Source organism: Phasianus colchicus, chromosome 2, assembly GCF_987193195.1.
Source record: "Phasianus colchicus chromosome 2, bPhaCol1.hap1.1, whole genome shotgun sequence".
NCBI classification, from domain to species: domain Eukaryota; kingdom Metazoa; phylum Chordata; class Aves; order Galliformes; family Phasianidae; genus Phasianus; species Phasianus colchicus.
In genome coordinates this window covers 110,230,338-110,254,040 of record NC_143437.1, presented here as the reverse complement: position 1 = coordinate 110,254,040, position 23,703 = coordinate 110,230,338, and the positions used below count along the sequence as shown (strand labels likewise).

Below are 23,703 nucleotides of genomic sequence, written 5' to 3'. Positions count from 1 at the left end.
GTAGATGCAGTCATGCTGACCCTCTTCCAAGAAGGCTTGCAAAGACTAGAGGTTCCCAGCCCTTCCTTCCAGCAGTGCCTGATGGTTTCATTCTGAGGTCCTGGCAAATTCATGCTGAATGATAAATTCAGATTAGATTCCTAAACCAAGGCATTAGCAGAATCAAAAATGAAAAGGCATACTTTGGTGAAGACAACACTGAAGTCAGGTTAGTCTTCACAGTAATGTACTCTGAAGTATCTTAAGTCAAAGCATTTTGGTATCTTGAGTCAACACAGGGATGTAAGAGACTCAGGAACAACCTTGCAGCACTAAGACAGGACACACATAACACCTGCTCTGACATTTCTTCATCCCACCTTCTTTTCAGCCTTGCAGTGAAGAAGACTTTACGACCTTCTCAGATGGTGTGCTCTGGTGTTTAATGAACCCTGAAGGAGGAAAGATTTGTTTTTCTAATGTTTTTTTTCTGCAAATGAAGCCAATGATTCCTTGTTCTCATCCCAGTGGAAATGACAAATAATTAATTTCTGTTCTCTTCCTAATAATTTTTTCACACTAAATGGTATTGAGTCCCCATCCACTTTTTACTCAACAGGGAGAAAAAAACAAAAACAAACAAACAAAAAAGGCAATTAGTTCAGCTTTTCTTTGTGCATTCTGTGTTTTACAAACACATTTCTTTTCAATTTATTTATTCTATTGCCAAGGTGTTCACCCCACATTTTCAAAGTTTTGTTTAAAAATATCATGCCCCATATCAATAAAACTTCCATCACATTAAACAAAATTATTGTCTCATAAATCTAATCTGGTATTTCTTTAAATAAAGTCAAAATAATTTTTTACATGTAAAAAATATTATTAACTAGTTCTTTATCCACCTTGAAGATCCCCATAGCCATTAAACAATCTTATTTACCTCTTACTTCTTATTTACCTCTTATTCCTTAGTACGAATTTCTTTCATTTGATTTCATAACAAAGTTCATTACTGCTCATTTGTCTACATTACATTTTGACATCCTGAAACTTCTGGCTGCCTCTCCAAGTTCAAATTCTAATCTTGCTCTGCAGAGGGTTTGAAATCCTCCTCCATTCAGACTCACGTGCAAATTCTGCAAGGTGTTCACATCAAAAGGAAATAGCCACAGGGTGAATCTTTGACATGGTCCACTTAAAACATCCTCCTGAGCACTGATCATTGGAGACAACTCTCTACATGCACAGTTTCAACAATTTGAAGATATATTTCCATTATCTTCCTCTAGGCAATATTTTCTTCATTTTCCTGTCGGAGTACTTAGTTCAATAGTATTAAAAACTTACTAAATCCAGGAGAAAGATACTAGAAGACTTACAAAGATAGATATCAGGTCTCCTTCTCATTAGGCCAGATTCTTTGCAAAGTAAGAAATTGTTGACTTGAAATTATTTGGTTTTGATAAATCTATCAGTAATAATAACTGTTTATTCATTTAATTTTTTGAGATAGTAATTAATCCGATGGACATTAAGTTCTGCAGGTCTTTTTCTTTCTCCTTTTTGAAGAAATGGTTGCCATTGCTGAGGAGACCAGCTTCAGAGCAGGTAAGACTGCGCTGGGGAAGGGATCTATAGCAAAGAAGCCGACGAAAAAGCTCTTTTTAGGGCTGGTTTTGAAGGCAGCAAAAAGCACGTGGTCGGCGCCGGGAGCTGGCAGCTTGTGGGCGGGCTGCTGAGGCAGCAGGGGTGGAGCTGGCCCAAATCGCGGTATAATTTAAACAGCTGGCCCTTATCTCTTGTACCTGACCTTGACTGCTCATTGGGAATTTAAAAGCAGCTCTTGGGAGGGCAGGAGCCGGCTCCTGCCCACATATCGCTCCAGGTGAGAACGAGGTGTTACCCGCCTTTGACACCGGAGAGGGTGGTCAGAGTGTGAACGCAGCCCACACTGCTCATACATTACTGCAGTAGCTGGTGTGGGAGTTGTGACTTGTGGCAGGACACATCAGTGCCTTGTCCTTGTCTTTGTTCAGGTGATCAGCTCTCCTACTGACAGACCTCGAGACCGCAGGTTCAAACATGGTCTCTACCAGGCGGCGGGCTTCCCCCAAGAGGACTGTGGCGACCCAGACAGAGGGCCTGCCAAGAAATGTAGCAGTTCAGGTCTCTGGCTGTAGGGAGTGCCTGAGCCTGCTGCTGCCAGGGGAGAATGGGAAGGATGCCACTTGTGCAAGGTGCGAGCAGGTGGACGAGCTTCTCAGCCTGGTAGTGGAGCTTAGGGAGGAGGTAGGGAGATTAAGAGCCATCAGAGAGTGCGAGCGGGAGATAGACTGGTGGTGTGACTCTCTGCGTGAAAGACAGAGAGATTGCACCCCCCAAACAGCAGTGGACCCTCTCCCTTGCCACGATCGAAATGAGAGAGCTAATTTGAGGGCAGAGGAGGAATGGCATCAGGTCCCAGCTCGGCGATGCGGGCGACCCCCATCCCGACCTACCTCGGTTCCCCAGGTGCCTCTATGTAATAGGTTTGAAGCCCTGAAACTGGAGGGTGCGGTGGTTGAGGGTGAAGTGGGAGAACTGCCTCCAAGTGTTCCCAAGAGGAGGCATCCAGCTCCACGCTTAATAACTGCCTCCTCCAGAAAAGAAAGGAGGGTAATAGTCATAGGAGACTCCCTTCTAGAAGGAACAGAAGGCCCAATATGTCGGCCTGCCCCCACCCGCAGGGAAGTGTGCTGCCTCCCTGGGGCCCGAGTCAGGGATATTTCCAGGAAACTTCCTAGTTTGATTCGCAACTCCGATTATTATCCCTTATTGATAGTCCAGGCTGGCAGTGATGAGGTCACTGACGGAAGCCTGAGAACTATGAAAAATGACTTCAGGAGACTGGGGAGGTTAGTTGAAGGAACAGGCGTACAGGTAGTATTTGCCTGTATTCCTACAGTGGCAGGGAAGGACGCTGAGACGACCAGAAGAACACACCTTATAAACACATGGCTGAAAGGATGGTGCAAAAGTAAGAATTTTGGGTTCTTTGATCATGGGGCGGTCTACTCGGCTCCTGGCCTGGGGTCTGCTGATGGGTCTCACCTGTCTCGAAGGGGGAAACGGATCCTTGCCCAAGAGCTGGCAGGACTTGTAGAGAGGGCTTTAAACTAGATATGAAGGGGGTAGGGGATAAAACCAGGCCTGCTAGAGATGAGCCTGGGGGAGCGGCAATGGGATTAGGGATGAGGCGAGGGGCTCGGCTGAAGTGCATCTACACCAATGCACGCAGCATGGGCAACAAACAAGAAGAGTTGGAAGCCATGGTGCGGCAGGCAAACTATGACCTAGTCGCCATTACGGAAACATGGTGGGACTGCTCCCATGACTGGAGTGCTGCAATGGATGGCTACAAGCTCTTCAGGAAGGATAGGCAAGAAAGAAGGGGTGGTGGTGTGGCTCTGTATGTTAGGGAGTGTTTTGATGTTACTGAGCTTGTGGCTGGGGATGATAAGGTTGAATCCCTATGGGTAAAGATCAGGGGAAGGGCTGACAAGGCAGATGTATTGGTGGGTGTCTGCTATAGACCGCCGAACCAGGATGAGGAGACAGATGAGGTGTTCTATGAGCAGCTGGCAGAAGCTGCGAGGTCGCCAGCCCTTGTCCTCATGGGGGACTTCAACTTCCCTGACATATGCTGGGAATTCAACGCAGCGCAGAAGAAGCAGTCTAGGAGGTTTCTGGAGTGTATAGAGGATAACTTTCTGATGCAGCTGGTGAGAGAGCCTACGAGAGGAGCTGCCCCGCTAGACCTGCTGTTCACAAACAGAGAAGGTCTGGTGGAAGATGTGGAGGTTGGGGGCTGTCTTGGACAGAGTGACCATGAGATGGTAGAGTTCTCAATTCTTGGTGGAGCCAGGAGGAAGAACAGCAAAACTGTTACCTTGGACTTCCGGAGGGCGGACTTTGAACTGTTTAGAAGACTAGTAGGGGGAGTCCCCTGGGATTCAGTCTTAGAGGGTAAAGGGGTCCAAGACAACTGGTTGCTCTTCAAGAAGGTAGTCTTACAGGCGCAGGAGCGGGCTGTCCCCCTGAGCTGCAAAATGAGCCGGCGGGGAAGGAGACCGGCGTGGATGAATAAGCAACTATTCTTGAAGCTCCGGGAGAAAAAGAGAATCTACCTCCTGTGGAAGAAGGGACGGGCAACTCAGAAAGAATACAGAGAAGTTGTTAAGATATGCAGGGAGAAAATCAGAAAGGCGAAAGCCCAGCTCGAGCTCGACCTGGCCACTGGAATAAAAAGAAACAAGAAATCCTTTTACAAATATATCAACAGTAAGAGGAGGACTAAGGAGAATCTCCATTCTTTACTGGATGAAGCCGGGAATGTGACTACTGAGGATAAAGAAAAGGCAGAGGTCCTGAATGCCTTCTTTACGTCTGTCTTTAAAGGTCAGACCAGTTATCCTCAGGATATTCCACTTTTCGACCAGGTGGTCTCGGCTGGAGACCAGACTAAACCACCCATGATTCAGAAGGAAACGGTCAGAGACCTTCTACTCCAACTGGACTGTCACAAGTCCATGGGGCCGGATGAGATTCACCCGAGAGTGCTGAGGGAACTGGCGGAGGTGATAGCCGAGCCGCTTTCCATCATCTATCAGCGCTCCTTGTTGACTGGTGAGGTACCAGAAGACTGGAGGCTTGCCAATGTGACTCCCATCTACAAGAAGGGCTGTAAGGAGGACCCGGGGAACTACAGGCCTGTTAGCCTGACCTCGGTGCCAGGGAAGGTTATGGAGCAGATTGTCTTGAGGGAGATCACGCGGCAAGTGCGGGACAACTGGAGCATCAGGTCTAGCCAGCATGGGTTCACGAAGGGTAGGTCCTGCTTGACCAACCTGATCTCCTTCTATGATCTAGTGACCCGCCTGGTGGATGAGGGAAAGGCTGTTGATGTAGTCTACCTAGACTTCAGCAAGGCCTTTGACACTGTCTCCCACAGTATTCTCCTGCAGAAGCTGGCAGCCCGTGGCTTGGACAGGTACACTCTTGGCTGGGTAAGGAACTGGCTGGAGGGTCGAGCCCAGAGAGTGGTGGTCAATGGAGCTAAATCCAGCTGGCGACCGGTCACGAGTGGTGTTCCCCAGGGGTCGGTGCTGGGGCCTGTCCTTTTCAATATTTTTATTGATGACCTGGATGAGGGCATTGAGTGCACCCTCAGTAAGTTTGCAGATGACACCAAGTTGGCTGGAAGTGTCGATCTGCCTGGGGGTAGCGAGGCCCTACAGAGAGATCTGGACAGGCTGGAGAGCTGGGCTGAAGCCAATGGGATGAGGTTTAATAAGACCAAATGCCGGGTTCTACACTTTGGCCACAGCAACCCCAAGCAACGCTACAGGCTTGGGGTGGAATGGCTTGAAGACTGTGTAGAGGAAATGGACCTGGGGGTGTTGGTTGACGCTCGGCTAAACATGAGCCAGCAGTGTGCCCGGGTGGCCAAGAAGGCCAATGGCATTCTGGCTTGTATCAGAAGCAGTGTGACCAGCAGGAGTAGGGAAGTAATTGTTCCCCTGTACTCAGCTCTGGTGAGGCCGCACCTTGAGTACTGTGTCCAGTTCTGGGCCCCTCACTGCAAGAAAGACATTGAGGCCCTGGAGCGTGTTCAAAGAAGGGCAACAAAGCTGGTGAGGGGTCTGGAGCACAGGCCTTATGAGGAGCGGCTGAGGGAGCTGGGATTGTTCAGTCTGGAGAAGAGGAGGCTCAGGGGAGACCTTATTGCTCTCTATAACTACCTGAAGGGAGGTTGTAACGAGCTGGGGGTCGGCCTCTTCTCTCGTGTAACTGGTGATAGGACTAGAGGGAATGGTTTCAAGCTTCGCCAGGGAAGATTCAGGCTGGATATTAGGAAATACTACTTCTCTGAAAGGGTGGTCAGGCACTGGAATGGGCTGCCCAGGGAGGTGGTGGAGTCACCGACCCTGGAGGTGTTCAAAGAACGTTTGGATGTTGTGTTGAGGGATATGGTTTAATGAGAACCATTGGTGACAGGTGGATGGTTGGACTGGATGATCTTATAGGTCTTTTCCAACCTTAGTGATTCTGTGATTCTGTGATTCTGTGATTCTGTGATTCTGTGATTCTGTGATTCTGTGATTCTGTGATTCTGTGATTCTGTGATTCTGTGATTCTGTGATATGTGCCCTGTCTGTTATTCTTGGACCATCTCATCTACATTTATTCTTTAAGGTGACTGCTAATAGGTCACAGATTGCCTTGACTTGGCTTGAAAATGATTGATTTCTCCATGTTTCTCCAACTTAAATAAATTTAATGGATTAAAATGATCTTTAATAGCAGCCATTCCCCCTCCTGTTGGAGCATATAAAGATGTTTGTGAGGGTGGATGGTGATAGGACAAGGGGGAATGGCTTTAAAGTGAGACAGGGGAGGTTTGGGTTGGATATGAGGAGGAAGTTTTTCAGCCAGAGGGTGGTGAGGCACTGGAACAGGTTGCCCAAGGAGGCTGTGGATGCCCCATCCCTGCAGGCATTCAAGGCCAGGCTGGATGTGGCTCTGGGCAGCCTGGGCTGCTGGTTGGCGACCTGCACACAGCAGGGGGTTGGAACTGGAGGAGCACTGTGGGCCTTTGCAACCCAGGCCATTCTGGGATTCTGTGATCACCTTGGCAATCAATGATTAATGTTATTTCTCTCTTGTGGGTTCTATCCCTTCAAACTTATTTAATATATCTTGTCATAATTTTGTTTTCAAAACTGAGACAGCAAAAGCCTTCTGTAGTTCTACCTTCACTGTAGATTCCCTTACCTGCCCTCTTACCCTCACAAATGATAGACTTATACTGTCATTTGTCTTCTCTCGTCTTAGCTAGTCATAGGCTGATGCTCTTCTGTCAAATAAAGTATTGCTGTATTTAATTCATGCCATGTTAGTGCTAGACAAACTTGACAGTTTTGACCCAAAGCCAAAGACCTTTAAACCTTCCTAGAACCAGGCACTGAATGTAACTCCACTGTCAGTTTTGTGAGTGACATCAGTGATGGAACCGAATACACAGTTTTCTGAATTTCAGAGTGACTGTGGGGTCCAAAACATCAGAAATGTCAGAAAAATATTGGTCTGTGTCCAATCCAGGAAAAAAAAAAAAAAAAGAATTTTTATCCTTTGTGGAAACTAGAAGTAGATGTTTATCTGGGAAGATGAGCAGGGACTATTTGTAAAATTTGGTGTCAGAGGAGTGATGTGGGAAAACCAGTCAGGAAAGATTTCTTCTACTGGTGCGAGGGGAATTACTGCACTGAGTTCTCCAGCCCTGTGTTTGCAGGAGACAGCTGAAATTAAAGGTTTCTGTAAATTTTAGATTTCTGTAATAATAATCATAAGAGAATTAGTGCCAGCTTTCACCCTCAAAGATGTCACAAATATCAGTGTTTTATTTCCTTATGATACTTCCTGCTCTATTGGGAAAAAAATACCTGGAGTTTAGTTAGAATATTTAAATGTTCAGTGTAACACGACTTATGCCCTGGTGTACTCCTGCTTCCTCTTTTCACACACATTTTTGTCAGCCAGCAATGTGCCCCTGTGGCCAAGAAGGCAAATCGGATCCTAACCAGATACACTGAAATTCAGAAATCAATCACTACAAAAACACGGCAAAGGTGCAACTGTGGACATAATCTTGTAGATGGGAAGAGAAATGAGGTCTGGGAATAAGCAGAAAAAAAGTCGCTATTATCACAAATTTTTGAAAGAGGCGTTGGAACATTCAGCTACAGCTTCACTGAAAAATGCCAATTCAGCATCACTTCAACTACTTCTGTGAAAGGGTGCTGATAAATTTCCATTTAAAGATTTCAGAATGATCTACAACATCTGTGTTAACATTCCCAACAGTTTGGGTTTTTCTTTATTTGACCTCACCGATGGCTTTTAGCTCTGGCTGTAGCAGAAGGCTCCTGCAGTTACTGCCTGAGTGCCCTCAGCAGCAGGCCCTGGAGAGGCCTGTGGTAGAAGGATGAAAACCTCACAGACCATTGTGCTCCCAGGAGGTCTGAGCAAATTGATTTCTAGAAGGAAGAAAAAATCCCAGTTTCCCCTCTCACAGAGTGGACAATAAGACTCAACTATTTGCACTGGCAAATTGCAGGTGCACCTTGGACAGCCAGCCTGCAAGCACGGACGTATCTGTGCACACGAGGTCAAGGAGAGATGTCAGAAGTGGGATGGATGCAGGGAACAGTCACGTATGAGCCTCCAGGAACAGAGCACACATGCATCAGATGGCCAATCATGAGTCATTGCTCATGAAAAACAGGTTTACATTTTGCTGACTTCAGCCATGAAATTATACTGGCTGAGTGTTGGAATTGAACAAAAGCAAGTCTATCTGTTATTCAGCAAGTAATGAAGTTACAAAGCTTCTTGCAGCAGGAGACTTTGGTGGTCAGAAGTATGGTGGAATTTAAAACTGGGTTTGAAAGTTGGATGAAGGTCCTTCAAAGCCTCCAAACCTGATGTTGCAAATACAGCCTGTGGTTTTGGCAGGCCCCTTGGCTGAATGTTTAGGACTCTGAATTGGGAAAGAATTACTCTACACATTCCCTACTTCCACCATCTTTTCCTTTAAATATCTGTCCCTATATTTTGTCAGATCCAGGGGTAGAACAATGCTTGGCCTGACACAAAGTGGCTATTGTCATTTTAAAGAAAGAAGAGAGAATTTAGAGAGGAAAGACATTATCAATCTCTAATTTAGACATCCCATGAGGGTTCCCAGTGTGAGCTCTGTAGTTTCATGATTTCCCTTTGTCTTAGATCCCAGCCGGCTGCCTGGGAGAGTAAGGACAGGAAGGGGAACCGAGGTAGAAAAAACTTCACTACTGAATGTGATTCTTCTGCCCCCAGTGGGTGAGACAGGGAGGTGGGAGGAATGACAGCAGCAGTAGAAGCAGAAATCTAGTGCTCAGCTTCCCTCGTGAGAGAAGGAAAAGAGAGAGAGAAAAGTGTGGTCCCTAAAACTGGAAGAGGGACAAGAACCTGGTTATGGCCTTTTGGGATCTGAACACGTTGTATGACATAACATCGTACATTTCAGGCTTTTAATCAGAAATCAAAATGTCAGGTGTGGGCACTGATCGTGGTGCCCAGTCAGCCTGGTCCGCATCCCACAGGGTATATCCACTCTTGCTTTAAGCATAGTATAAAATCACAGCCAAGCTGTTGAATTCTGCAGCTCCGTTCAGCCCAAGGAGGCCATTCTTTCTGCTTGACAGTCCAAATGTGACAGTGTGCAAGACAGCTGTGCTTTGAGACTCTGAACTGACTCATGCCTAACTCACCAGGGAATCCAAAATCCCTCCCGAACCAGGATGCCAATTCACAAGAGAGCAGTATTTCTGCACAGCCATTTTGCTAACTGCAACATTTCTGCACTACTGTATGTTTATCTTTCACCAGGGACACTGATTTGCAGTAAAACAGGTAACATTCTCAGAACTTGACAGTTTATGCTGTAATTTCCCTTGTCTAGAATGGCAGTCAGGAGTCAGTTTTGGGCAGCTGCATGAATCCAGACCATTCAAATCAGAAGATAAACTCAACAGACCTTTTGTTCACTATTATGCACTTCATTATTTACAAATATCCTTGTCATGATTTCTGGTTTATTACAAGAAAATTACCTCCTGCTTTGTTGCATGCAGTTCTACTTCAGAGAGTGGAGAGACAAAAACAGGGATAGAAACACTTGCAATCTTCTACTTCTTTCTCTACTCAATAATGTGTTTCCTTATCTAGTCCAGAATTTTGTCAGGGCTTGACCCAGAGCACAGAGAACTTCAAATTTAAATACTTGTTTTAAATTTTGGAACAAAATAATTGTTTGAAATCCAGACCCTTTTAGCTGCAGGGTTTTTTATGTTATTTTTTTCCCCCACAACTGAAAATTTCTTCTGGGAACTAGAAAAACATAAATATAATCTTTGTATAGATATAATATATGTATACTATATGTAAGCATAATATGCTTTATATGCACGTTTAACACAGGGATGTGTATATAGTGTGTGTATTTTATAATATGCATGTATTCCACATACACCATATATGAATTTGTATATGTACATAATGAACATTTTTAAGAAGTTAAACATCTTCCAGTAAGCTTACTTTCAAATTTACCATTCTGCCCTTAAATTTAATTGCTGTGGAATTCCTGGACTGTGGCTATGATGAATCAGATGACAGTAAATGCATATTTAGCCTTCATTTCTAGTAAAAAGCCTTACTTCTCAAAATAGTTCTCAGAACTCAACACAAAATAAGAACCTTTGGAGCAGTGTTTGGCTCAGGCTGTTTCTTGAGCGTCCACTCATGTGAGCTAAGAGAATTCCTTCTTACCAGGAGCTGATGAGAGAGGAGAATGGACAGAAGGGGAGACATAATCATCAAAAGAAAACCCCAAACTTTAGTTTTACAGATCAAATTCCAGACCGTTAATGTGAACCAAGAATCTGGTAAATCCTCTACTCGACATCATTACCAACATGTCAACTTTTCTACAGCATGGTTGCTTGCATGAGAAGTGCCAATTTCAGGCAGGTATAGAACCATCCTGCAAATCATTCTGGTTATTTGTACTTAATAGCAGAATACATTTTCCCTTGCTGAGCATTAATAATCAATGTGTCTCCTTCTTGGTCACACCTATTTTTTTCACAAATTACAGCATTTCTAGAATTAAATGTTGTTATTTGCATTAACGAGTGTTTCAAAATGAATTCCTTAAACACTTAAAAATATAGTAGGATGTCTCAAAGAATTTTGAGGAAGAATTCATTCATAAGAAAGAGAGGAAGGAGGATCCAGGAAACTTCAGGCTGGTGAGCCTCACCTCTGTGCCTGGGAAGATCATGGAACAGATCTCCTGAAAGACATATTAAGGCACATGAGGGACGAGTGGGTGATCACAGCCAGCCAGCACTGCCTCACCAAGGGTAGGTCGTGCCTGACCAATCTGGTGGCCTTCTGTGATGGAGTGATGACACTGGCGGACAGAGGGAAGGCAACTGATGTCATCTACTCAGATTTCTGCAAGGCCTTTGACGTGGTCCCCCACCACATCCTTCTCTCTAAATTGGAGAGATATGGATTTGAAGGATGGACTAATCAATGGATAAGGAATTGGTTGGAAAGTTGCAGCAAGAGGGTTGTGGTCAATGGCTCTATGTCCAGGTGGTGGCCAGTGACGAGTGGTGACCCCTAGGGGTTGGCACCAATACTCTTTAACGCCTTTATCAATGCTGATGGCACCAAGCTGAGCAATGCAGCTGATACAGCAGAAGGAAGGGATGCCATCCAGAGGGATCTTGATAAATTCAAAAGGTTCAACAAAGCAGTGCAAGGTTTTGCACTTGGATCGGGGTAATTCCAAGAATATATACAGACTGGGAAAAAGAGCTGCTTGAGGGCAGCCCTGCTGAGAAGGACTTAGGAGTCGTGGTAGATGAAAAACTTAACATGAGCCAGCAGCGTGTGTTTGCAGCCTGGAAAACCAACGGTATCCTGGGCTCCATCAGAAGAGGGGTGGCCAGCAGGGACAGGGAGGTGATTGTCCCTCTCTACTCTGCCCTCGTGGGGCCCCATCTGGAGTACTGCGTCCAGGTCTGGGGCCCCAAACACAGGATAGATGTGGGGCTTTTGTAGAGCATCCAGATGATAGTCACAAAGATGCTCAGTGGGCTGCTTCATAGAAGCACCTCTTCTATGAAGACAGGCTGAGGGAGCTGGGCTTGTTCAATCTGGAGATGAGTAAGCCCTAGTAAGACCTCATTGTAGCATTCCAGTATTAAGAGAGCCTAAAAACGGGAGGAAAAACAACTTAAACAACTTTTTACACAGATAGATAGTGATGGGACAAGAGGAAATAATGGTTTTAAACTGAAGGAAGATTTAGATTAAATGTCTGAGGGAAATTTTCTACTGAGAGGGTGGTGATGTGCTGGAACAAGTTGCCCAGAGAGATTGTGGATGCTCCATCCCTGGAGGCGTTCAAGGCCAGGTTGGATGGGGACATGGGAAACCTGATCTGGTGCTTGATTTAGCATTTGGCAACCCTGCCTGCAGCAGAGGGCTGGAATCTGAAGATCCTTGCAGTCCCTTCCCACCCAAGCCATTCTATGATTCTGAACGTAATGTTTACCTTTGTCCTATATAGGCTATTCATTTCAGAACTGTTCATTAAGATCAGTGAGTGTCTTTCAAATTATATTTTGTCATTTCACTGCAGGAATGATAAGCATGGGGAGTTTCAGGCCTTTGTTTAAGTATCTGCATATGATTTCTGGTATCCAACTTTACACGTCACAATTTCTAGTTTGTATAACAAATGGTAAAATCATACCTAAACTTATGACTATAACTTAGCTGACAACATTTTTTTTACTTCTGGAGGATGAAAATGCAGGTCCTCTTTTATCTATGCACATGTATATGCTTTGTTTTCTCATTTCAGGTCATGGAACCAAAGGAGTATTTGAACTTCTTTCAGGATGGCGTCGAACAAGAGAGAATCTTCCATTCAAGGACAGAGTAGCAGATGCCTACTCCGATGTCATGGTGTCCTATACAATGACAAGCTCCTTGTATTTCATAGCCTTTGGCATGGGCGCAAGCCCTTTCACTAACATTGAAGCTGTAAAAGTCTTTTGCCAGAACATGTGTGTCTCCATCCTGTTGAACTACTTCTATATCTTCTCATTCTTTGGCTCCTGCCTGGTCTTTGCTGGCCAGTTGGAGCAGAACCGTTATCACAGTATCTTCTGCTGTAAAATCCCTTCAGCAGAATACCTGGACCGAAAGCCTGTGTGGTTCCAGACCATGATGAATGATGGTCATCAACATTCTTCTCATCATGAGACCAACCCATACCAGCATCACTTTATCCAGCATTTCCTCCGAGAGCATTACAACGAGTGGATTACCAACATCTATGTCAAGCCTTTTGTGGTGATACTGTATCTCATCTATGCCTCTTTCTCCTTTATGGGGTGCTTACAGATTAATGATGGAGCCAACATTATTAACCTTCTTGCCAGTGAGTCTCCAAGTGTCTCCTATGCCCTCATTCAGCAAAAGTACTTCAGCAACTACAGCCCGGTGATAGGATTCTATATTTATGAACCTCTGGAGTACTGGAATGGCACTGTGCAAGAAGACCTAAAAACACTGAGCCAAGGGTTCAACACAGTGTCCTGGATTGAACAGTATTACCAGTTCCTTCGAGTGGGTAACATCAGTGCGACTAACAAAAGTGACTTCATCAGTATCCTCCAGAGCTCCTTTTTAAAAAAGCCAGAGTTCCAGCACTTCAAAAATGACATCATATTCTCTAAAGCTGGAGATGAGAATAACATAATAGCTTCTCGTTTGTACCTGGTGGCCAGGACTAGTGAAAACACACAGAGGGAGGCAGTGGAATTACTGGAGAAACTGAGACCACTCTCTCTTATACAGAGCATCAAGTTCATAGTGTTCAATCCGACCTTTGTTTTCATGGACCACTATGGTTTATCAGTAACTATGCCTGTCCTGATTTCTGGTTTTGGCATCCTGCTGGTGTTAATACTGACCTTTTTCCTGGTTATCCATCCTCTGGGAAATTTCTGGTTAATTCTCAGCGTCACCTCAATAGAGCTGGGCGTCCTTGGCTTGATGACATTATGGAATGTAGACATGGATTGCATTTCTATACTGTGCCTTATCTACACCTTGAATTTTGCCATAGATCACTGTGCACCCCTGCTTTATACATTTGTACTAGCTACTGAGCACACCCGAACTCAATGTATAAAGAACTCCCTCCAAGAGCATGGGACAGCCATTTTGCAGAACGTTTCTTCTTTTCTTATTGGGTTGGTCCCCCTTCTCTTTGTGCCTTCAAACTTGACCTTCACACTGTTCAAATGCTTGCTGCTTGCCGGCAGTTGCACACTTCTGCACTGTTTTGTTATTTTGCCCGTCTTTCTAACCTTTTTCCCACCTTCCAAAAAGCACCACAAAAAAAAGAAACGAGCCAAAAGGAAGGAACGAGAAGAGATCGAATGCATAGAGATTCAGGAGAATCCTGATCACGTGACAGCAGTCTGAAAGGCTCAGAAAAAATAAGAATATTTCCTCTTTTTAAAAAAGTGTTGCACAGAGATGCAGGGAAAATAGAGCAAAGATCTCAGCTGCTTGTGCTGGCCAGGTCTGACAAGGCAAAGGAAGATCAAGAAGGGGTATTCATGACACATCAAGGTGCAAACTTTTTTTAACAAAAATAATGAAAGTGAAAACAACCACAGATATTTCCTTTGAATTCTCATTCTCCACCAGGGAAGAGTTTATTGGCCATTAAATGTTTCTGAATATCAAACTGTAGCTCTAACGGGAATTACTTGATCTGTCATATTTAAGACTGAAGCAAAGGTGGAAAAAAAAGTTACCATTAAGTAAACAGTAGGGGAAAAAGAGAATACTTTGATAAAATTGCCCAGAGCAAAACAGAACAGAACAAAACAAAGAAAAACAAAAAGCATTTCACGCGAGAAAAGGGAACAAAACCTAAAAATGTCCTGGTATTTTTCCTTTTCTTGAGCAAGTTAAGATAAAACCTATGCACTTGGGAAGTAGGTGTTTAAATCAGCCTAAGCCAAAGTACTTCCCAGTTTCACTATACCACGTATATCTATAACACCACAGTTACAGTTAACGTGAATTTCAGTGGCAAAGCTATACTGCCAAGGGAGAGAAATCCTGGTCATATAGGAGAAGAAATTGCAATAGGTCATTTGGAAATGTAATGCTTAGTTTCTTTAAAAGTGACAGATGACATTAATCCCAAGAGGTCACAGCTGGCAGTTATCTCCATACCTACACTTGGGTATTTCTGAATTGCAAAATTCCCCTTGAACTAACAGATGCCACGAAACTAACCCAGGCCATTACCACTGCAGCAATGCTTGCAGTTCCTGCCATGTAACACTTCTGAATCCTCATTTATCAGTGTTGACATGAAATACTGAATATTAATCAAGCTGGTGCTTTAAATGTAATGATGGATTGCATATCACAGACATAATGTGATTGTGTTACAGCTGAGTCAGCTCTGGAGCACCCACACAGTACTTTATTATGTATTTGGTCCAACAGACAAAGGGGTATGTTTGATGATCCCTGCAATATGCTGCAGGAAGTGGGATTTTCCCCTTCTTTAAGCAAAACGTCAGTCAAACATTTGCTACATTAGATTAAATAACAACGATTATGAAAATCCTTAGGGTTTTCTTGGGACTGAAGAAACTCCCAGCTGTAAAAAGACAGATCAGTCCCCCAAGGGAAGGGGAGGGGAGGGAGGAATGTCTTTATTACTACTCCTAAATGTTTGAGTGCTGATTGTCTGCAATACAAAGCTTTGTTCTGGCAGTTGAAATCTCACAAAAGAATGTGGTAAATCCACAGTTACTACATGATGATGGGAATTATACTGCAAAGAACTGTGAATGACTTTCTCTGCTTTGCAAACTACACAGTTTAGTAACCCAAGAGAAGGGATGAAAACTATTCTAGCCATTTCAGTTTGCTCTTGGCCCAGTCCTCCACTGGAGCTTGCCATGTCCATCTTCTCTTCCAGTACTTTAAAAGGGCTTGCTTTCTACTCTCTGGAATATGGTATAGCATCACCTACATGAGCAATGTCTTCCTGAATATATAGTATCCGTGAGGACACTATGTAAAGATATCACTATATGGAGTGTTTATGTCTACTTTGTATTACTCGTGGGTACATTTAAAGATGTCTGGAAGCTGTTTGCCTTCCACAATGTGTATACATGTTTGTTCATGGATGGTCAACTGAGTCTGCAGAGTTTGCTGATGAGGGTTTGTACATATATTTCTCTAAAAAGCTCTCTGCAAATTTGTTCTTTGTTCTGTGACATCTCCCACCTCTTTCTACTGTTTCATTGTTGGGGAGAGCCAGAGGAAATTCACCTGCAGCACAAAAAGCCATTGCAGATCAAATGCTCATCAGCTGTTTCTGTTTTTAAGATATGCAGTTTTTCCTCTTCTCTGTCCTTTCTGTATTTTGCCATTACCATTTGCCAAAAAATGACCTCTGTGTTATAGGAGTGGTCAGAGTTGCTGATTGTTGAAGGGACCTTTTGTGTGCAACAAATTTTAGAGAAAGATACATTTTCTAGACAGGCAAAGCTTCCAAAATCTGAATCCAGATCTAAACTTCAGGTATATCTAGATCAAGGTTATTGGTTTGACCCAAGATATTGAAAGAATCTGCTGCAAAACTAAGATCTAGATATTTCAGTAAAATTTAAGAGCAGGGGATGTTTTAATGTTGAGGTTTGGCTCATGTGTCCCTTGTTGGGAAGTACTTACTGACTTTGATCTGCATCTCAAAGACATTGTGCAATACCCATCTTTTTTAGGTTCTGAATGCCAAGTTTTCCGTTGCTTTTCTAAGGTTTCCTCCACTGCCCATACAAAATCTGACTATTATAGCACAACTGTGAGCCCTGGGTATCACTTCTGGAGATGTCCTTTTTCTCACCTGCCCCATGCATCACAATGGCCACACAGATGTATCCTGAGAATCTCTGTCATGTATTGTATTGAAGAAAGTAGCATTTTCCAAAGCCATCAAAGCAGGGATTCATCTCATCTAACGTTGGATGTTGATGCTGAAGATATTATTAACTGAGCTTCTTTTGTGGTCATAAGAGAGAGACAGGCAGCTCTGACCCATTTTACAGCTGTGCATGAATCACACCTCTAAAATGCCTGTTTCTACCCATTGGTGATAAAGGAAGCTTGGGGTGTTTAGTTCAAGCACCTCAGCAGTGCCAGCTCATCCAAGTTTGGTGAGATTAACCCCACTAAAAGCGTTCAAATACCAAGTGAAAGAGAACAGAAAAAGGCCTTAGAGTCTTGCCTCCTGAGCGTCTATTTTAGGGATAATTCCCTGGTGTAACTCAGCTGAAAGTCTGCGATTGGATACGAGGCCTTTATGCAGAACAGAGCTTATGAATTTGCTGCTGGAATTCCCCTGGCAGAGATTGGTGAGCCAAGGAATCAGATGCCAGTGCTGAGGGCGTGCTCACACATGGTGATCTCAGTATCGTGCGTGTGCAGTAGCACTCGTATACAGCAGGCACAAAGCATGCAGATTACACTCTTTAAAAAGGAGTTTTTGATTTTGAAGGTAACGCAAGAGTAGAGCACAAAACAAACCAGACCCTTCGTTGATGTCATTTTGTTATTTTATCTATCAGTCCTTTTGCAGGAAAGAACATTGCCACTGCTACTTCTGCAGATATATCAGTCTCTATGGATCCAGAAAAGCTTCTCAAGCAAAAAAAAAGATCATTTTCGTCTGTAATTCAGTCATATGAGAACAGTTTTGAGGCGGAGAGACCATATTTATCAATGTCTTCCCATTCTTTTTATTTTTCTTGCAATGTTTTGAATAATTTCTACCCTCTTTTGCACTCACATAGCACCTGTTCAGCTGAACTGGAGCTACACCAGCAACAGTGAAGACAGGACATAGTGCATGTACCCAAACAGGCTGACCCTCTGATCCAAGCTAGGTATTGAATCTTCATTATAAACTTTCTACCAGTTACAGTAGGTCCCCTGGGATATTGCACATATTCCTTAAAGTCTGTTTCTAGACAGAGTCTACATAAGCTGGTAAGAACCCTGCCTGCATTTTCCTACTTGGTTTGATTTCATTCCCTCAACGTTGTCTAAATTCATTGTTGAGACAACTCTGTTGAAGTCAACAGATTTATTGCCATGATATATTTGGCTCTGCATGCTTTTTAGCCAGTAAGAAATGAAGCCACAACAAATGGACGTCTTCACTGCTGATATGCTTGCTGAATATATCTGCCTATACTGTACAGCCATTGTTGCATGCTGTGTTCAGGAAGCTGAAGTGGAGGTGTCCTGTGTAATTTTTTCCATTACATTTTCCATGCAAGTAGTTCTAGCTGTAACTAATTTACTCCTCTGTCTTTGTAAGAATTAGGGCTTCACCTCCGTAGTCCAGTACTTGAAGTTTCATAAATTTATTGCCTAACAAAGCAACATATTTTTATGATCAGGATAGGTATAAATGCATGGCACCTTGCATGTATAATTTAAAGAGATTTTCTTCTAGACTGTCATTCTCAGCTTTTTATTTCAGAAGATTCCTAAGCAGGATGGATGAAACTTGCCATGCTAATATCTTTCTGAGCTAACTTGAGCAACTTTAGGTTTGAATTTTTTTGCAGCGAGATGGAAAGTCTGGGGGGAAAGAAGAAATATGAAATAAAATAATTGTATAATCAGTATTCCCTTTTTTCCCAAAAGGCTCTCACTGTTCTGCACTTAATTAAGTCACACTGAGTAGTGACTCTAGCTTAATTAAGATTTATTCTGATGGAGTTATTCCATATTTCATTATGACAAGAGCTTGGCTTATTGTCTTTATGGAAGCACCATGCTAAGGCCCTTGATTTTTTTTTTTTTTTTTTTTTTGTAATTATAAACTTTAGTAAGTACTTTTTCACTGCAACACTAGGTCTTTGAGTACCTCCAGCTCTCATCTGATGTTCTAGGAAACACTAAGAGGAAGCAAAGTTAAGCAATTAGAGAACAAGTGATGTGGTGGTGTTAGGGAGAAGGGATACTTCATGAAGGGGCAGCATATCCCCCACAAAGGCTCCAAATACAGAATGATGTTAGGGCTGTCTCAGAAGTATGTTCTATGATGGAAAGTTCCAGATTAAAGTGAAATGGAAACTAAGTGGAGCAAGTTGTGTGGAGGATGAAGTAATCAAGCAATAGTCAGGATTTTGATTCTTGTTCCGTACCATCTTACCCAAGCAAGGAGGCATTTGAACAGGAATGGAAACTGAATATGGGAAGCAGCTCATCCATCAGCCAGAATGCTTCTTTGCACCGTAAGCTTGCATAAAAGAACAATACAGACCAAGCACACCTCAATATGGGTCACTCCAAAACCTGTTTTCTGCTTGGAGCAAGGAAGGAATGCCGTCTTGGGTTTCACACACCTGTGGGAAGGAAATTCAAAGCTTCAGTGGCATTCTATGAGATCCCCACTTCTCATTCCATAGCCCCACACATCATCCCAGCTGCCTGGCACTGGAGAGGTGCACCTTCTGATCACATTAGTCAGGTAGAAGCAAGATCTTGGTAGATTTTCCTTTTGATCCACAAGGCTTTCTTCTTTCTATCTCCTTCACTGCTTAATCACAAAGGATCTGTTGTGAAACTTGGATGCTCATCTATGTCAGTGTGTGACGTTGCTGCTTAACCATGTCTTGATGTGGGCTGTTTTCAGACTAAACACAGGGATCTGATCTCCTTGCCCAGACCAGCAGTCAAAATCTTGCTGAAAACAAGGAAGCGTGAAGCAGTTTTGCACTCCATCTTCCTTGCTTTCTCTGTCTCCTATCAGCCATACCAACACGCTCACACTATTCTCATTTTCTTCATGCTTCCTCATTAAAAAAAGTAAAGTTTCTCCTTCTCCCTTCCTCAGGCTATCTTCCCTTTGCAGCTCAATTTATTTTGTATTTTAATCATCTATGTACACTCTTAACCTCTTCAAAATTTTTCTTTTTAAATTTTTTTTGAAAGAACTGAACGTGCAACCCTGTTAGAATAACTGGAGGATGCTTGGATGCATCAAAGCACTGGGTCTGGTACAGAGCTAGTTAATTAATAACAGTACCCAAATAGCTCAAAACATTCTTCAAACAGAATATTGTCTGTAAGAAAGCTCAGAAAATAATTAAGCTTAATTTTTCATTTTTCTTCACTTTTTATCTCCTAAACTTCTTCTCTTTGTATTCTTTTTACTGAAGGCATTTAGTTTTCAGCACTCCTTTATCTTAAAAGGCCTAGCTTTTCTTTGGTTCTGTCTCAGAAACAGAACTAAATGGATATTTGTTCATGCCCTGAAAAAGAAAATACTGTCCATGCTAGGAGCATTTTGTGCCAAGTTTCTGTTCAGAGCACATTTTCCGGGCTGAATTATACAAGGCTCTGGAAGCAAGTCCTTCTAGTGGAAATGCTGATACAGCCACACTAGAAAAAATTAATGGTACTTCAACAGTATACTGCTTAACTTCAGCCTCAGTGCATCAGCCTGCTGGGTACTGCAGGCAGTGCTTCTAACGCAGATTGATGACAGTGTCACCATGACCTGCAACACCAGCACTTTGGCTGTACCAGCTGCGTGGTGCTCCTCAGCACACATCCCATTCTGCCCCGTTTATGTACTAAAATCCTGAAGGCATTAGCACAGCTTCTGCAGGAGAAGGATATATTCCAGGAGAAGGCAGTGTGGCAGCCCCTTGCTGCAGACCTGTTTCCCAGCCCAGGCTCTGCTGGCTGTGGGATTTTGCACTGGGTTCCTAGGGGAAGGACCAAGAGCATCATTTTTGTGTCAATAAACCACTTGAGAACAAATCATGGAATAATTTATATTCACTTATGGATACAATTTCTTTACGTGACAGTTTGAATAGGAATATCAGCGTATGAAAAGTCTCCATGACTTGAGGGATCTTTGTCCAAATACGTAAAACTTTTATATGTTTCTATTGCAGTTCTGGCATGATTTGATCTTATTTCATTCCATCAGGAAGGACTAGACTTTGCACTCTTATTGTACTGAAGACAAACCCACACCTACACCAGGTCCTGTCAGCCAGAAGCAGCCTTTCTCTGGGGACGCCCCACTGGTTTCAGCTCCGTGCTGCTGCTTCTGGCAGCAGAGAGGTTGGCATGTTCATAATCAGAGATGTGTATGCACAGATATCAAACCTGTGGGATTTGTGGGACGTGTGATTTTATCTTTCTAGAAAATAACAGTGATGTTCTCAAAATTTATTCTGCAACCAGACAGCTGTCCATCATGAGATAGAAAAGCAAAGGTTGATGGAGGTGCCTGCTCCTTTGGGATAACATCAGATAGGGATGCACAGCTGTGCAGGCCCCCGCAGTGACTGCATCTGGGTCTGTCTGAAAGCTGGTTCTCTTCTGACTCCTCAGAAAGCCACGTGTATAAAACAATTCTCTGCTGACCTCAATCATAGAATCACAGAATCATGGAATCATCATAGAATCCCAGAATGGCCTGGGTTGCAAAGGCCCACAGTGCTCCTCCAGTTCCAACCCCCTGCTGTGTGCAGGTCGCCAACCAGCAGCCCAGGCTGCCCAGAGCCACATCCAGCCTGGCCTTGGATGCCTGCAGGGATGGGGCATCCACAGCCTCCTTGGGCAACCTGTTCCAGTGCCTCACCACCCTCTGAGTCCTGGGTGTGAGGGAGGAACAGAATCCCAGAAGTCAAGGCTCAGTCCCTTAACTGAGGCAACTGCCTTGGGAGGTGGTTCCAGGCTACAGCATGGCACAGGAGTTCATCTTCAAGTCCATCCAGTCTCCAGGGAAGTCTGAGCTGGAAAGCTGTCTCTTTTCCCTGGCAGTTTCCAGGCATGCTCTGGGTGCTGCCATGTCCCACAGCCCTCTCCCACCAGACTGTCTGCTTGCAGTTACCTATTTTTCAGATCATAGGACAGCCCAGCAGCATCGACATTGGCACACACTGACATGCCAGCCTCCACCAGGGTCTGAGAGCACCCCCTGCCAATGCTTGGTGTAGTAGCACAGCTATAGCTTTAGAGCAGGATGCTGCCTATACAGTATTGGAGTTTTACTTCTGGAGATTTTAATCTGGCATATCACTCAGCTAAATGGCTTCGTTTAATCAAATTCTTAAGTCTCTTGGACTGGGTCGTCTGTGGAGTTAAGCATGTGTTTAAGTACCCAACTAAATAAGGATGCTCTTATCTCTGCTTCAATTTAAGTATGAGCTGAGTAGAAAAAGAGGCCTTAAAAGAAAAGGCCTTTCTTCCATAACATACTAAATCCTACAATTACAGTATCAGTTTCACAATATATAGGAAGACTATGCCAAGAACATATATTTTTCAGGGTTTCAATTTCCCTGATGTGAGACATCTCAGGGACATTTTAGTGATTTGTTAGAGTCATAAAAGGCAGGCAAGAACAAAGCCTTGCTGAGCACTTTTCTTGGAAAAATAACAAGAAGATATTTGACTCGGAATGAGAATACGGTATTTTATGATGTTAAAGCTCATTTTTAAAAGAAAAAAAAAATGAAATTTTCATTTAATGTCATTCATTATTTCTTTCAAGTGATATTCTGGAGAAGTGCCGGATGAGCCTCTATTACAGATCAGAGAGGAATTGCTTGATGAAGTTGAAGCCAGCTTTGCCAGTAAAAAGAAAAACTGGCTTTGTGCCCTGTGTAAAACTTGTCATGGCATCATTTGTTGCTTTTTAATTCAAATAAATGTGAATGGTGACACGAATGGAACAGAAGTGGAAAGTAATACCGTACAAATCCTTGGGCTGCATAGGGTGAGGGACACCAGTGTACATCTGGAAGAGAGACCAGGTCCCCATTCCTGCAAAAGCAGATGCTACTGTCAAGGCAGAAACATTGGGAATAACCCCTCTGGCTTCAGTAAAGTCGTCAGGATCTATGAAGACATTCATATAGGCCTTTTACAGGCTGATAACAGAGATAAGCAGATATTCTCATCTTAAAAGGGTATTTCTTCCACCTCAAATGGTTCAGTGTAACTATGTTGTTTCTTAAGAAATAAAAAGCTTTCAAAAACTGTGCCCTAAAATATCAAGCTCAGTAGCAACATAGGCTCCATAAATGTATAAGAGTCTAATGACAAATGGTATCTTTTCAGGAAATGAGTCTTTCCCTGAGATGTCTGCAACCAACCTGTTAGGGAAGAGTCCAACCACAGCAAAGGGAAATAATGGAATACATCCATCCTAGCTCAGACACACTCAGAACAGACAGCCAAAAATCCTCCCCTCCTGGTTATTAGGGCCAGAAGTGGGCACTGCATGGCTCCTTTAGCAGGAGGCCATGTGGACATCCAGCAGCAGCTCCTGGCGAGCAGCCCAGGGTGGGTGGTGGATACACATCTGTTATGGTGTCAGGTTCATCCCTGCGTTCACAGAAAGTGCAGTGGAGATGGTGACAAACCTTTCTCAGAGGATGGGTAACGATCAGTTCAAGTGTTGGCTGTGCCTGGGGGGGGCTTCTTTACCAGGTGGTGGGGGCTCTGGGATGGGAGCTGGGTGGTCAGAACATGGCAAGTCAGTGGTTGTGAGCAGCCAGGTGTCAGCGCAGGGCGAGGGATGCCAAATCGGCTGATTAGGCAAGAGCTGCAGGGGCAGATGAAGGGCATTTCTTCCAAACGTTATTTATGTCCATTTACACTCTAATTAAATGTAATGTTTGATCTTTCTTTAAGCCCATGGTGATCAGCTTTTCTATCTCTGTTTAAGTTGTAGAAATTTGCTTAACCTTTCCTTGTATGAATTTGGCATTAGGTGTTTAATTACTGAAATTTCTCAGGTGTGGGCAACTTTACTATGCTACGAATAAACACCATGAGTCAATATCGTTTTTTCCTCCCTCATAAAGCTCCCTTGTTGCTGAAAACTGTTAATATTTTTCAAGATTATACCATGAGCATATTTGTATAACAGACTTTTACTGAGCTTGATACTCTATACCAAATACTTATGTC

At 43.6% G+C, this 23,703-nt stretch overlaps 2 protein-coding genes across 3 annotated transcripts in view; both read left to right on the top strand.

Annotated features, from left to right (window-relative positions):
* PTCHD4 (patched domain containing 4) overlaps nucleotides 1-14,136 on the top strand; it is an 87,102-nt gene extending 72,966 nt beyond the window's left edge. For both annotated transcript variants that reach the window (XM_031604912.2, XM_031604911.2), the window contains exon 3: nucleotides 12,503-14,136. In XM_031604912.2, the coding sequence (XP_031460772.1) occupies nucleotides 12,503-14,136 (1,634 nt within the window). The remainder of the gene's footprint in view (nucleotides 1-12,502) is intronic.
* LOC149919278 (uncharacterized) lies at nucleotides 1,569-3,236 on the top strand. The gene has a single exon (XM_090136669.1). The coding sequence runs from the start codon at nucleotides 2,065-2,067 to the stop codon at nucleotides 3,139-3,141; it is 1,077 nt and encodes a 358-aa protein (XP_089992795.1). The 5' UTR covers nucleotides 1,569-2,064; the 3' UTR covers nucleotides 3,142-3,236.
* Nucleotides 14,137-23,703: the final 9,567 nt, after the last annotated feature.